Source organism: Triturus cristatus, chromosome 1_2, assembly GCF_964204655.1.
Source record: "Triturus cristatus chromosome 1_2, aTriCri1.1, whole genome shotgun sequence".
Classification (NCBI taxonomy): domain Eukaryota; kingdom Metazoa; phylum Chordata; class Amphibia; order Caudata; family Salamandridae; genus Triturus; species Triturus cristatus.
This window is the reverse complement of record NC_140580.1, coordinates 1,011,104,820-1,011,119,968: the sequence shown is the minus strand read 5'-3', so window position 1 is coordinate 1,011,119,968 and position 15,149 is coordinate 1,011,104,820. Positions and strand designations below refer to the sequence as shown.

General features: G+C 45.5%; 2 protein-coding genes across 5 annotated transcripts in view; one reads left to right on the top strand and one right to left on the bottom strand.

The window, feature by feature from the left end:
* Window positions 1–15,149, top strand: part of LOC146868592 (uncharacterized) — an 895,771-nt gene that overhangs the window by 661,557 nt on the left and 219,065 nt on the right. The window lies entirely within an intron of this gene.
* Window positions 1–15,149, bottom strand: part of SLC31A2 (solute carrier family 31 member 2) — a 183,002-nt gene that overhangs the window by 11,205 nt on the left and 156,648 nt on the right. For all 4 annotated transcript variants that reach the window (XM_085611812.1, XM_085611794.1, XM_085611803.1 and 1 more), the window contains exon 2: window positions 14,547–14,613. In XM_085611812.1, the coding sequence (XP_085467938.1) occupies window positions 14,547–14,613 (67 nt within the window). The remainder of the gene's footprint in view (window positions 1–14,546; window positions 14,614–15,149) is intronic.

Here is a 15,149-nt window from a genome sequence, read left to right as displayed (position 1 = left end):
TTCCTGTATTTAATGGAAACAATTCGCCAATCAGGGCTAGAACTTTAACATCTGACAATTCTCCAAATGGAAAATTATTGTGTGCACTTTTTTTTTTTTGCTTGAATTGTAAATCACATATTAAGTACTTATGTCAAAAAGTTATTTTTTTCTCTCTATAAATTTATATCCTTTTTTGTGCACGCGCTGTTTGTAATATTTCGTGCAAAAAAATGTTTTTCTATGACCTGCATGTATTTTCAAATACTACAGCAAGCACACTATGCTGGGAAATTGCCTGTATTGCTTTTTGGTGAATACCCATACAGAAGTCCAATTGAAGGAGGCCCCAATGAGAATGGGGTCAGTCCCTTTGAGCGCATGTCTGTTCAAATCACTTACAAATTCATTTTGTACAAAAAGCCAGGCATATCTCCGTTCACGACAGTACATTTTGAACATCGCCTCAAAGAGATCCTTCCACAGAAAAGAAACTGATGAAAAACAAGAAAGAGGGGCTTCTGCCTGTTATAAAACTAAGCTTCGACCAAACCTCTCTTTCGAAGATGGTTGGATCAGTGTCAACTGCAGAGCACCAATGTCAAATTCACTCTCTAGGAATTTTTCAGGTTGTTTTGCTGCTCAGGAATAGGACATCTCAGTAGACATTTCTTTGGCATTCTGGGACCAAAGTAGCAGAAACTGGAAAAAGTCTGCTACACAGTAAAAGAGGAGGATGCTGCAAAGGAGGCGGTTTCTGCAGAACGTTCTATCCGATCCAAGTCATAACATGTGGCTGGAGCAGATTATGATTGTGATGCAAGAGCTGTGAGGTACCAGTAAGGAATGGTGCACATTGGAAACCATGCACATCCTAAAAATTGTGGGAGGTCATAATGCTGGAAACTTTGTTGGGGGTCTGTCGATGGACAAGGAGTTTCGTTGATGGAGCTGGAAGATCCCCATAGTCGACTGTACAGATCAGAACTGGAGCACGACGGCAGACAGACGTGAGGGATCCCTAATAGTGGAAAGGGAAAGGGCGGTTCCAGATGTCATTGGGGGTTTTGCTGGTTACAATGGAAGAGATTTGGAAGGGCTTTGAATTCCAACCTTAGGATACTGCAAGACAGGAAGTTTTGTAAGTCACGTTTAAAGTGTTCAGCATAGCATCGTATTTGAATGAGAGAGCAGGCAGCAAAGGGAGCCTTTAAACCCTGATGGCCAGACCTTTTGGCCCGATTGAACCACTGTTCGCCTAACAGTCTTACGGGATGGCAGACCATTCACCGCACATTGGGATCCTAGCCTACCTGGTAGGGATCTCTATACTGTGAATGGATCCTCTGTAAGAGGCCAGACCATTCACCATACTACGGATCCTACCCTATTTGGCGGGGATCTCTATATTGTGAAGGGAGCCTCGGCCATGTCCGCCCCCATCACAGCATTGAAATTTTACTGAGTGGAAGCCATGTTTAAAGCAGCTGCTCAGCAAACCTTTGTGTGTTTAGAGAAAACAAACTCCCAGAGTAGGAAAGCCGCAGTCTGTGAATGGCATCGACTCAGGAAGTTTAGGCGTTTGGCACTGGCCTGCTTCTCTTTACTAGCTGCTCCATGAGTTACCATACTGACTCCACCTTTACGGACTTAGTTTTCCCTTCCAAAATCAGCTTATTAATCCTACCCCCACTGCAAGTCAGTTCATGGTGTTTATAGGTCTTCGGCAGGGACCGATATTGGAAGCTTTGCTGATGTCCAAGTAGATCAGATTCCTCTCTCTGCTGTTATGTATTTCCCTGGTCACCCATTCAAAGTCTTTCGTCACACTATTTGGGCATGACTTTTCTTGGTAAAATGTACCCATTTATAAATATAAATTAATGCACCAGTGAGTTACTACTGGATCTTTATATACCCTGAAGTCTATCACGATGCTCCACAATGCGATGTAATCTGCAGGGGTCTAATCAGTCAATTTGTTTTTGTTCCTTCAAATGTTACGTAACATACAGCTGTACTGCACAACATTGTTTCTGTGTATCTAAATTCTGTACCTACATCTCAATGCTGTCTTTCATTGTTATGTGTATTTGAGTGAATGCACCCTGGAGGGTATTCTGGTGCTAAAAGCAGCAGCTGCTTGAGCAGAGTCGGCGCTTTGTGGAGAGCCAGGTCTTCAGGTTCTTACAGAATTCAAGAACTGAGAAAGCAGCTTTGATGTGCAGAGGAAGGTCATTCTAGGCTTAGAGCCAGGTAGGAAAAGGCAAACCCGTCTGTTCTGATTCTGTGCAATTATTTGGGAGCAACAGCCGGCTGAGAGGAGGTGTCTGGTAGGTTTGTGTATGTTTATGCAGTTGTTGAGGTACGTGTGGCCAACGTTGTGTAAGGCTTCTTATGTAATGCTCTGAAATCTGTATGGATGAGGTTTGCATTATATAAAAGGAGTATAAATAAACCTGGGTGTACCCAACACGTTCAAAGATATTCCTTTATTTTCCCAAGAAAACTTCAGGCTGAGTCAAAATGGACCAGTGTCACCTTGGATTCCATTTATGTTAATCTGTGGTCTCCAGACACGTTTTCATTTTCACACACTTTACCCATTCATTGATTTAACTATTCCTTTTCCCTGCTCTTGATATCTACACAGACACCGACTCCATTTATCACGTAGGTAAATACAAGGTTAGTGAACATGAGCTCACAACTTAAAATGTGCAGAACAACAGCAATACATCATTGTAAGACAAAGTCTTACTTTTATTTTTGTTTCTATGGCTAACCATACAAAGGAGCAATATGACATTCACAAACAATTACACAGTCCTCCCCTGAGACTGGGGCGCTAGTGTCTCTTCGGCGATTCCCTGTCCCACTCGATCCTCGTGGTAGTGATCATGATTATTCACCCACTCACTATTGGTGGTAACCAGGGTATGCCCTACTATCAGTCTGAGTCTCAAGAGTTCAATATGACTGACTTACAGTCAATAGTGTTACCAGTGTGTAAGAAAACAGGGCTTTTTGCAGATGTTCTCCTCTTTCTGTCCCCATTTTGGACTACTAGATGCTGGTTTTCGACTCCAACAGTGCTCCGAAGCCTGCTAACCAGGCTCCAGTGCCAGTGCTCTTTCTCTAAAACTGTTGTGTGAACTGGCAATCACAATTGACAGATACTTTACCCCCTTATCAGTCCCTAGTATATTTGTACCAGAGGTACCCAGGGCATAGGTGGTAAATCAAATCCAAGGAACTTATAAAGCTTGCAGCTACTCTAAGAGTGTCCCAGCGCTACAGGTTCGTTAACTGCTGCTCTTGCTAGGAAGGGGGTGTGATCTAAAAGGCCTCATTAAAAAGCCAGGTTTTCAGGCTATGCTTAAAAAAACTCACATCCATAGTTGCAGGTACAGGGAAGAGCATTCCAGCTAGCAGCCACTAGTGCAGAAAATGAAGTACCTCCCCATTTCTTCCTCCTAGTCTTAGGCACTACTACCAGTAGTGCTTCAGCAGACAGTAACGTTCTGGATGGATTATAATGAGAGAATGCCAGAGATAGATATTTAGGGCCTAGTCCATAGAAACCTCTGTGGGCTAGCACCAGTTCCTTAAACTTCACTCTGGCCCAGATGGGAAGCCAATGAGACTCCTTAAGGTGGACCTAAACTGAGATATTCCTCCGGATGTTAAGCAGCAGCCAGGCTGCAGCGTTCTGCAACGCCAGGAGTCTCTTGAGTAGGTATAAAGGGAGACCCCAGTATAGTGCATTGGCGCAGCGCAGCCGAGACGTTATAAAAGCATGGACTACCATCTTCTGGCAAGAAGCTGGAAGAAGGAACAAGAACTTCCTCAAGAATCAGAGAAGGCCAAAACAAGTCCCAACTACGCTCTCCGCCTGTGTTTTAAAGGACAAATTATTGTCAAACTTCACTCAGAGGTTCTTAGTCGCTGTAGTGGGTGACGGGGAAGACGGAGCAGAACTAGGCCAAACCTCACCACCCCACGGGGGGACCAATGACCAGTATCTCTGCCTTACTCATACTGCACTGGAGGTTGTTCCAGCACATCCACTGGAACACCTCTGACAGACATGCTTGAAACCCACTTTGGGCACTAGAAATGTTCCCGTCCCAAGTTAGAATGATCTGTGCATCGTCAGCGTAGTAGATGACCTGCACTCCAAAGGATTCCTCCAGGGATGCCAAGGCACACATGTAAACATTAAACAATGTCTGACTCAAGGCAGAGCCCTGGGGAACCCCGTACTCAATGGATTTAGGGTCAGACGGAAATGGCTGCATCCACACCTACTGACATCTAATTGATAGAAAGGAACACAGCCAAGCCAGAGCGGTCCGACCTACCCAAAGTCCTGTAAGCATTGCAACATGTTAGGATGGGAAACCATATCAAGTGCCGCTAAGAGGACAAGAAGCAGCAAAACCGCTTTCTCGCAGTTGTCCACAGCTATTTTAGTAAAGTCCGAGATTCAGTGCTTTATCTAGGAAGGAACCACGATTGCAAAGGATGTAGCAACTCATTACCATCAAGACATCTGGAAAGTTGTAAGTTGACAGATTTTTCAAGAATTTTAGAAAAGGCAGGCAGTAAGGAGATCGACCTGTAATTGGCGTAAGGTCTTGTCTGCTAAAGGTTTTAAAGCAGAAGAATCAACCTAGCATTCTTCCAGCAGCTAGGAACAACGGCCCGGCACAAAGAGTTGTTTATCAGCGCATTCATGAGGGGACTTATAACCTTCGTATTAGCAGCCAGAATTGAGGGGGGGGGGGACAGGGGTCGTCACGTGAACTGGACTTACAACAGGCTCTATGGGTTTGCTCGGAGTACTCCAATGAAATGGAGGAAAACTCCGTAGGAGAACACAAGTGTGGGGGAGGAACTGTCTGACACAGATCTCCAGACCGATTGAACTCATGATTATTTGTGGCAGTAGATATCCTCGGGTTATCTAAACTATGAGAGTCAAAACTGTTAATTGTGCCCACGGCCTTTAAGGACTCAACAATGACCAGGTTCTTGTTCTCAAAATAATCTGAGATGGGTCCCCAGGGCTGCAGCACGGTTTTGTGCCAGCCTGGATGACCCAAGCAAACTACTGACAGTAGGCCTGCCATTGCAGGCTGCAGGGGCAGTACAAACTGCTCAAACTCAACTGTGCCCTCAACATGTGTGGTACAGTCGAATGGACTGCTTTTAGTATATGTCAGTCACCCATAGAGAAGGACTCCTGTGCCCAGGAGGCAGGGTGCAGTATATTGATTGTATACATGTACGTGCAAGCTTATATGTATCTATAGTGTTTTTACCATTAAAGAACACTATAAGTGATAGGCAGTCCATAGGATAACATGGGACTTGCAACCGTGAAGATCCGGATTGCTAGCTCCATTATGGTACCACCTAAATATGTTGCATTTGGTGTCAAACAATGTGCCTTCTCTCCCTAAACATAGATCTGGTGTCCAGGGAAGGCTGGCTTGCACCTAGGTAAAACCTTAGACATCACCCACCTGGTTGCCACAGCTTTACTCTGCTCTAGCTGACCAGCCCACGCTTTTCTGTCCCTGCTTCTGCCAAGACATGATTTTGACCTCCTACCAGGCAGTGTGATCATTCCCAGGAGTAAGGGACAAAGGCTGGGCAGACTGGAGGTCACACCTCCCTCCTCCCCATCAGGCTAGTGAAGTGACACATCAGATCGGTGAGCTTAAAAGGCTGCACTGCCTCGGATATGCATCTGGCTGTCCCCCTGAAGAGGACACAGCCCTAACCATGCCCCAGGCGCACTTGCACCCGGGCAAGGCAAGATATTAGGTATGCAGGAGGTGTACACATCCAGAAAGGCTGGGCACACCTTTCAGGGTAAGCAGCCTGAACTGTACACCTAAAAGAAAATTCTGCCATCTTTAGGAGGGCAGAATATTGGGTTCTAGGTAGAAAAGGTTACCTACACCACTGGATGTTGTCACCTCACATGCAGATTAGCTGCAGGGACTAGCTGCCCATTGGCTACAAGCTCCCACACCCCTTACACCCATAAATCTAGGATTTACAGGACCCCCTACAACGGAACCTCAGACCTGAGCATTTTATTTCAAGGAAGGACCAAGAGGAAACATGTGTCGCCCACATCAGGACTTTGCCCCCTGCACCAAAGCAAAAGAGGGATACTGTGTCCCTGAGGCAACAGAATTGGAACTGAGCGAACAAACCTCGTACTTGGCTTAAACTCAGCACTCCCTAGCAACGGGACCCCTGTAGAAGCCAGAAGCACCTTCACTATCTCTTGGACAAGTCTCCTACAAACTACAGGTAAAACACTCACAGGATCCAAAGATCAGCTGACCATCGGGCCCTCCGTGGGATTGCACAAATCCAGATGGTCCAGTGCACTGTGAGAGTTATAGTCTTGCCTGCCTGTAGTATAAGGCCGCAAAGTCACCCCCAAAATCCAGTGAAGTTCCAGAAGTTTTTCACTATGCTTACCGCTACCAAGGCTTGTTGGTCACCAGCCCGGTAACCAACTCCTTAACTCGGCGCTGCATAAAGATGGCATTCAACAATGCCTTCGACTGACATTTGAAATGACCCCGCTCTTGTGATTTAGCATTTTCTTTTCCGCACCATGTCCCAGCGGTAACAGCAGCTTTACCACGGGTCCTGTTCAGCACCAAGGCCAACCAGGACAACTGCACCCGAACGCCACGGGCTAGGTAAAACTGTACTGACTGTTGGGGCCTTGTCCTGGGACCCGCACCACCTTTATCCTGCAAGGGTACAAAGTAACTCAACACCCAAGTGACCATTTGTCACTAGTATTTTTTGTCATTGACCACAAAGATAAAGTCTCACAGTATTTTGCTACTTGATTTTATATTGCTTTGAAAATCAAAAACTCAGGTTATATGTATGCTATTTTGTTCATGTTGGTGTCTAAATTAGGTTAAAAATACACTGTATTTTTATAAATTGGTGTCGGATGTCTATTGAGCCGTGTCAATTACTTATGAACAATAAGGGTACTGTAAATTGCTTAACAAGTGTTCCCCTGATCAAGCCTGACTGCTCTTTTACACACTCCCAGGACTGAGCTAAGGGTTTATTAGTATGAATCCAAGGACCCTTTTGGGGTATTGTGAGAATACTACATGGTAAGACCACCCAGCCACACCACATAATAATCCATGTTACTACACATAGCAATCGAGCTCTAATTCGCAGCAAGTTCCCCCGCGGCCGTCAGGCCCAAAACATGTCTTACCCGGCAGACTTATTACTGCAGAAGGGAAGCGTTCTGGAGTGTGCCCATCCACGGGTGCCTGCAGTGCTGCATCCGAGTTCAGGTAAGTTGGCCGCATGTAGACTAGGCGGCTACACTCACAGGGTACAGGATCTCCCACTTGCGCTCGTGCAGAAACTGGAGGCCTCCTGCCGTTTCTCCTGCAGAGTAAGTGTTCGTCACGCTCTAAATGGGGGGTGGCTATGACGATCTGGTACTAAGTCCTATGCCTGGGAGACTGTTCTCCCACAACATCCTTGCTCCAGCGGGATAGAACAAGTCACAGACTCTGGTGCTCTCAGTGACATCCTCCGAAATACGGGGTCACCACACCTCACTGTCGATGGGCTCTGGCCTCGTCAGCACAATGCAGTTCTCCAAAGTGGCCCCTCCTGGCGCATGCAGCACATCTACTGCGCAAGGCTTTGGCTCTTACAGCTTGGCAGTCTTTCACATGGCCATCTTCACGGGGGCCTCTCCTGACTCACGGTGGTCACCAACTCAGCTGTTTCCTCACACCTCGCACAGGGCTCCCCACTGTGCCTCTCTCCCTTCAATTCTCTCCTCTTCCTCACAGGTCACACTGGTCTTAGCAAGAAAGCAGGCGCTGGTGCTCCAGGCTCCATTTCAGGTGGTCTTGGATTACCAGGGTGATGTCCCTTACCCAGCAGGGAGGCTAGCAGGCCTTGGCCCAATGTCCTGGTCACAGGCAGAAGTCTTGCAGAGCGTCCCCTTCTACATAGTCCGTTTGGCAGATGACAATTTGGGGGGGCTAAACTCCCCTTCTTATAGTCCATTTCCAGACACGAAACGTAATTCAGGGTCTGACTCTGATGTTTTCTGTTGGGGTTCTGCTTCTTTTGAAGTACTTACTCCTCTGCTCTCCCTTCTTTTTGAAAAACAGTCTGTTACAGCAGGAGTGTATCTGAAGTGGAGAGTCCCACGAGACGGTCTTTGGGAGTGACCAGAGTTCACACTTGGATGTTAGCCACAGTGATATACAGCGATATGTGCCTCAAAAGGTTAGCCCAGTGCCTCAGCCTTACTCTTTAGGATTTTCATATCAGATCCATCTCTTACCTGGGATGTACCCTGACCCCTTCCTTGTGACCTCTCACTGAATCAATGAGCACCATTTGAAGTGTATGGGGAGGCCAGGCTCTTCACTCTCCAGTGTGTGTTCCACCCAGCTTACAGGAATGCAGCAAGTACAAAAATCTGTCCAAGGGGTTCTCCCTATCTCCTCTCCGTGTTTTACCATCCATGCCTGGTTATCCCAAAATTGAACCCAAGGCGCTCCATGTATTGTACCATCCACAGGCACACTTACACCCAGTGTATGTGCACAGCATACACACATTGCACAGCACTGTATCCTCCATGTACTGTACCACTCACAGGCACATATACTGCCAGCCTCTGCATTTAACATGCATGCACTGCCCAGTACTGTGTCTCTTATATATTGTGACTCTCATAGGCACACATACATTCAAGCATAAGCATTACACATGTGCACGTTGCACAGTACTACATCCTTCAATTATTGTATCCTTCACAGGCACAAATACATCCAGCATATTCATTAAACATGCACACACTGCACAGCACGACATCTTTTATGTACTGTACCATTAACAGGTGCACATGCACTCAGCATATGAATCTAACATGCACACACTGTACAGTACTGCATAATTCTTGCATTTACTGTGCCCTTTCCAAGCACACATACACCCAGTGCAAAGACACAACTCCTGCACAGCATTTAACAACAACCTGAAGTAGGTCAAGGGGTGAGCTAGGCACACAGCAGTGGAACTTAAAAAAGTTAGTGAGCCTTTAGACCTCATTCCAGTGACACAGTTTAACAAGCATTTGCAAAACCAATAGGTCTCACCTATGCAGGATTTATTTATTGGCTTTGCCAATTGTTTTAGTGGTGTGTTGTGTAGAAAGAAGTATTGATGGACAGAATGCAGAACAATGTCATACATTCACCCCAGTACAGAGATCTGGGCCTAAATCCATCGTTTTTTTGCTCACCATGCCATTCCAGTTTGGACCCAGCCATATGCAAATCAGTCTTGACCCTGTGCCCAATGGGAACAGTCCAGCCCCAACTGCCAGGCCAGGCCCTCCCTGGACTGGAAATAAGTATCCTAGGACCGGTTTCGGGGTGTTGTGTGGTGTAGTACAGTGGTGAGGTATGCAATGGCCTGTCATTCCATAGTGTTGTATGGTATGGCCTGTCATTCTTTAGTATAGCTTGGTAAGGTATTTTATTCTGTTCTGTAGTATGGTATGGTATGGACTGTTATGGTATGGTATGGCTTGTCATTGTATAGTAATGTAATATAATGTAACCAGAATTTATAAAGTGCACTATCACCCCACGGGTATCCTGGTACTGATAGTATGGTACGACCTGTTATTTTATGGCATGCTAAGGTAGGGCCTGTCGTATTGTATGGCATGGAATTGTATGGTAGGTATGACCTGTCATTGTATAGTATGATATGACCTGTAATTGTATAGTATGGCATGGAATGGTATGGTATGACCGGTCATTATATAGTATGGTATGGCCTGCCATTATATGGTATGGTATGGTATGTATACCACACACAGCCCCCAGCAGAGGGATAAGAATCACTGACTAATCACTTTAAAGCCAACCTTCAAGAGATTAGCATGTGCAAGCATGTGTATTATGTGCGGCAGAAGAAGTATGCCCTTCAATTTTTGTTAACTTGAACTATGCCCATGTCTGTGATGCAATAGATTTTTTGCTCAAGTGCAATTAAGTAAAATCATTTAACTTTTTAATAATAAGGTATTAATAATTTATATCAGAAATACAAAAAAAGTCCACCTTGATTTTATTTCAGTACCCAAAATCCTTAGTTGGACAATGTTGGAAGATTTAACAATTGTGTTAAAAGTGCTGTAAGTTGATTACAAAAAACTAACTTAGTTGAATTATTTAAAGTGAAGTGGAATCACTGCTTATCCAGTGCGGTCACACTATTTTACTGCAAGGGAAAGCAGTGTTTGTCAGCACGAGGAAATAAAAACTGGCACAAACATTGTTGCTTTAAATGCCCAGAGCACTTCTTTTGTATGTTTTACTCCATTTAAATGAAAATTTGCACTTACATTGTGATTAATCGATTTCAGTAATGCAATCACCAAATCATTATTACCATGAAAAAGCAAGTCAACTGTGAAAATACTTTAAAGTGGTTTTACTTCATGGTATAGGAAGAGACTATCCGATTTCATTACGCATGCACACTGTATAACCACCCGTCTTCATCTACCACCGTTTTAATCAAATGTAATCCTTTGCAGTTTTCTATAGCACGAACATGGCCTGAAGGTATTTGGAGCGTTTTACATGAGTACCTGCTACATTACACAATGACACATTCATTCTTTTTGCAATGCTTTAGGCACGGGGAGATGAGGTGATTTGACCGTGAGCCAAGCTGTTGAGCCAACAATGAGACTCAAACCTGGTTCCCCAACTTCAAAGTCGGTAGCTCGGACCTCACATTCTCTCCTATTCATGGTGCTGAACCAGGCAGAAAAGTGTTATTTCAGTAAAATATAAAAGACAGCTCTAACGTAATAGGTATGTAGTCACATGAGCTGCAGAATTGGACATTTCTCATTGGAGTGGTTGCTTTTTGTTCCATTAATTTCAGTTCTACCGTCTGTCCAAAGTCTGGGATTTGGACGTCATACTTGGCGATCTCTTTTAGGTTGGTAAGGTATTTTATTCTGTTCTGTAGTATGGTATGGTATGGACTGTTATGGTATGGTATGGATTGTCATTGTATAGCAATGTAATATAATGTAACCAGAATTTATAAAGTGCACTATCACCCCACGGGTATCCTGGTACTGATAGTATGGTACGACCTGTTATTTTATGGCATGCTAAGGTAGGGCCTGTCGTATTGTATGGCATGGAATTGTATGGTAGGTATGACCTGTCATTGTATAGTATGATATGACCTGTAATTGTACAGTATGGCATGGAATGGTATGGTATGACCGGTCATTATATAGTATGGTATGGCCTGCCATTATATGGTATGGTATGGTATGTATACCACACACAGCCCCCAGCAGAGGGATAAGAATCACTGACTAATCACTTTAAAGCCAACCTTCAAGAGATTTGGTCACTGTATAACCACCCGTCTTTATCTACCACCGTTTTAATCAAATGTATTCCTTTGCAGTTTTCTATAGCACGAACATGGCCTGAAGGTATTTGGAGCGTTTTACATGAGTACCTGCTACATTACACAATGACACATTCATTCTTTTTTTAATGCTTTAGGCACGGGGAGATGAGGTGATTTGACCGTGAGCCAAGCTGTTGAGCCAACAATGAGACTCAAACCTGGTTCCCCAACTTCAAAGTCGGTAGCTCGGACCTCACATTATCTCCTATTCATGGTGCTGAACCAGGCAGAAAAGTGTTATTTCAGTAAAATATAAAAGACAGCTCTAACGTAATAGGTATGTAGTCACATGAGCTGCAGAATTGGACATTTCTCATTGGAGTGGTTGCTTTTTGTTCCATTAATTTCAGTTCTCCCGTCTGTCCAAAGGCTGGGATTTGGACGTCATACTTGGCGATCTCTTCGTCACAGAGGTTAAGGACCGATAAACCTGAAAAGTTGGGGGTCATAAGATGCCCAAGAGAAACCTAACCTGGGCTTTGACTCACTACAGACTGCCCTGGAGAATCACCTAAGCTCCCAGTAAGTCGATTGGTTCTCCCTCTTGCTTTGAGCAAAATGGTCGGCTGCAGTTTGCCCTTCGGCGAGAGGAAAAGGGAGAGTGGTGGAGTGAGGAGAAATGGTACCTTAATCAAGTCGAGAGCAGCAGACAGGAACTGATTAAATTTGGTTAATATGCGCTTGGTCCCGGCTCCACCGAGACGAACGGAACTGACATTTGGGCTGTACTGGCCAGATAGGAGTCAGCGAAGAAGACTGAAACTGGAGGCAACAAATGGTAACCTGCGGGCAGCCTGCAAGTCCTTTACTGAACGTAATAGTGTCGCCAGTGCATTTGCCTGCAGGCTCGACCCTAAAAAGGACCTGTCCACTCATACCGATCACAACGCAGTATGCTGTCACCACCGCACTTGTGCTGCTCAACTCTTGGTGAAGGCAGCAGCCTTCCACCACTATGAGGGTGATACTTTGGGCGCCCCCCCTGGTTCAACAAGATCACAATCCGTGAGACAGACCTATGTCATGGCACAGGCACGATCCGTGTTTGAGTTATGACAGCAAAAATCAGGATTCGGGATCCAGACATCCCTATAGTTGGGCACTCAGGGCAGGGTGCACGTCTATTACCACAGTGAGGACTTTTCCATCCCAACAGTTACATGTATTGGTTTTAATGAGAAGAATGTTTTTAGATGAGCAATTTTTATAGTGCTTACTGATGATTAAAATATAATAAATATTTTTTTGGTATAAAACTGAAGTTCACTGGTGGTTTAATGGTTGATTTTTGTATACATACATAGTACGGGTTATATTGGATGTATGACTGCAAGGTGATTAGAGTCAAGGGGAGTGATTTTGTTTCTGGGATAACAACCCTTTCCCCTTTACTTCCAGAGGAGTTATTTTTTAGTACATGAAACGTTTGCAAGCCCAGTATCAGGGGTGAAGTGCAAGGACAAGGATATGATTGGAATCAGTTCTTGAAGAGAAGCAGGTCCTGAAAAATGGAATGCAGTGAGAGAAAGCTATTGAGTTCCAGTTCTGAAACATAAGGGGTGCTGCCCAGTGAGGACTATGGATCACTGCTGGGAGTGGTGGAGTCCATGTGCCATAATGTATTGGGAAGCCTTAGGTGAAGCAGAAATACTTGGGGAATAACAAGGGTATAGTCAGACAGAAATGAGAATTCTTGCAGAGATATTGGGGCTCCATTAGAGGAATGTTATGGAATGTCATGATATGAGCGCAACATAAGAATGATGGCATGCGCAGTGATGTTCTGTAATGAGGTACACATGCGGAATTGCTGGGTTCCAAAACAGGAATGTTATGGGGCACTGAAGGCCAGGATTGAGACGTAGATGTCTGGGGTTCCAGCACATGAATGTCAGGGGGATCTCAAAGTCATGAATGAGGTGCACATGAAGTGTTGTTCTGCGATGAAATACACATGTGCGGTTCTAGCACCGGATGCGTGGAAGCTGCAGGTCAGGAATGAGGTGCACGTTCAGTGTGATGTGGCGTATACACAGAGGAGTATGGCTACAAAACTGGAATGTCAGGGGGAGCTGCAGGGCTCATGCAGATATGTGGGGCTCCAACACAAGAATGTCAGGGGGAGCTGCATGTCAGGAATGAGACGCACATGCAGATATGTGGGGCTCCAACACAAGAATGTCAGGGGGAGCTGCACGTCAGGAATGAGACGCACAAGCAGATATGTGGGGTTCCAACGCAGGAATGTCAGAAGGAGTTGCAACTCAGGAATGAGACGCACACGCATATATGTGGGGTTCCAGCACAGCAATGTCAGGGGGAGCTGCACGTCAGGAATGAGACGCATATGCAGATATGTGGGGTTCCAGCACAGAAATGTTAGGGGGAGCTGCAGGTCAGGAATGAGACACACATGCAGATATGTGGGGCTCCAACACAGGAATGTCAGAGGGAGCTACAACTCAGGAATGAGATGCAGATATGTGGGGCTCCAACACAGGAATGTCAGAGGGAGCTGCAACTCAGGAATGAGACGCACATGCAGATTTGTGGGGTTCCAGCACAGGAATGTCAGGGGGAGCCGCAGGTCACACATGCAGATTTGTGGGGAACCAGCACAGGAATGTCAGGGAGAACTGCCGGTCAGGAATGAGGCGCACATGCAGATGTGTGGGGCTCTGGCCGAATGTCATGGAGAGCGGCAGATTAGGAATGAGGAGCATATGCTGGTGTGCGCTTGCAGCGCAGGAACGTAAAGGAGCTGCAGGTCAGGAGAGAGGCACAAATGCAGAGGTATGGGGTTCTGGGGCAGGAATGTCAGGGGGAGCTGCAGGAAGGGAATGAGACGCACATGCAGATATGTGGGGTCCAGGCAGGGATGTCAGTGGGAGCTGCAGGTCAGGAACGAGGCACACATGCAGAAAGGCTAGCGGTCATCCCACCTATCGAACATTGGAGCCCCTGATTCTTTTGAATTCTCCTCCCACAGCAAAAAGACAGGGGCTTACCTCCAGGGCTGTTGACATTCCAGAAATCGAAAAGCAGCGTCACTTTGTTGGAAAAGAAAAAATACATCTGAAAAATAAAACAGACAGTGTGCATAAGCGAAACACATACCATTGAAATATGTGCAACATAATTGGGCAATCTGTAGGATTTCTCAGCAGTCCATGGAAGGGGTTCCCTAGCCCCCTTACCATACCTCAGTGCAAGGGCGTGATCTGAAATAGCGAGATGGCAGAGAGACCCTTTCCTTCTATGTTTCCAACATAGTGGCCATGAGGAGTACAACAATATTCTTAGAAACCAAACCATCACTGCCTCCTTGAGGACTCCACAGTATAACGCAACATTACCCACTGTCCTGTAAAAACACATTCTCTTCAGCACTTCGAATTATACCGATATAAAAAGTGCGGTGCGGACAGAAAGCGTATGACTTGGGCAGCTCCTCCCTTGGAGCAGAGGAGCGCCGCCCCACTTAAACGCCCCAGAGATCATGAAAAATAAAATGATAATTTAGAACCATTTTATTTTTCATGACCCGTCCCAAACAGAGCGTCAGGCCAGGGATGTAGCGGAGTGACAGATGTCACTTAGCAGGGGCAGGG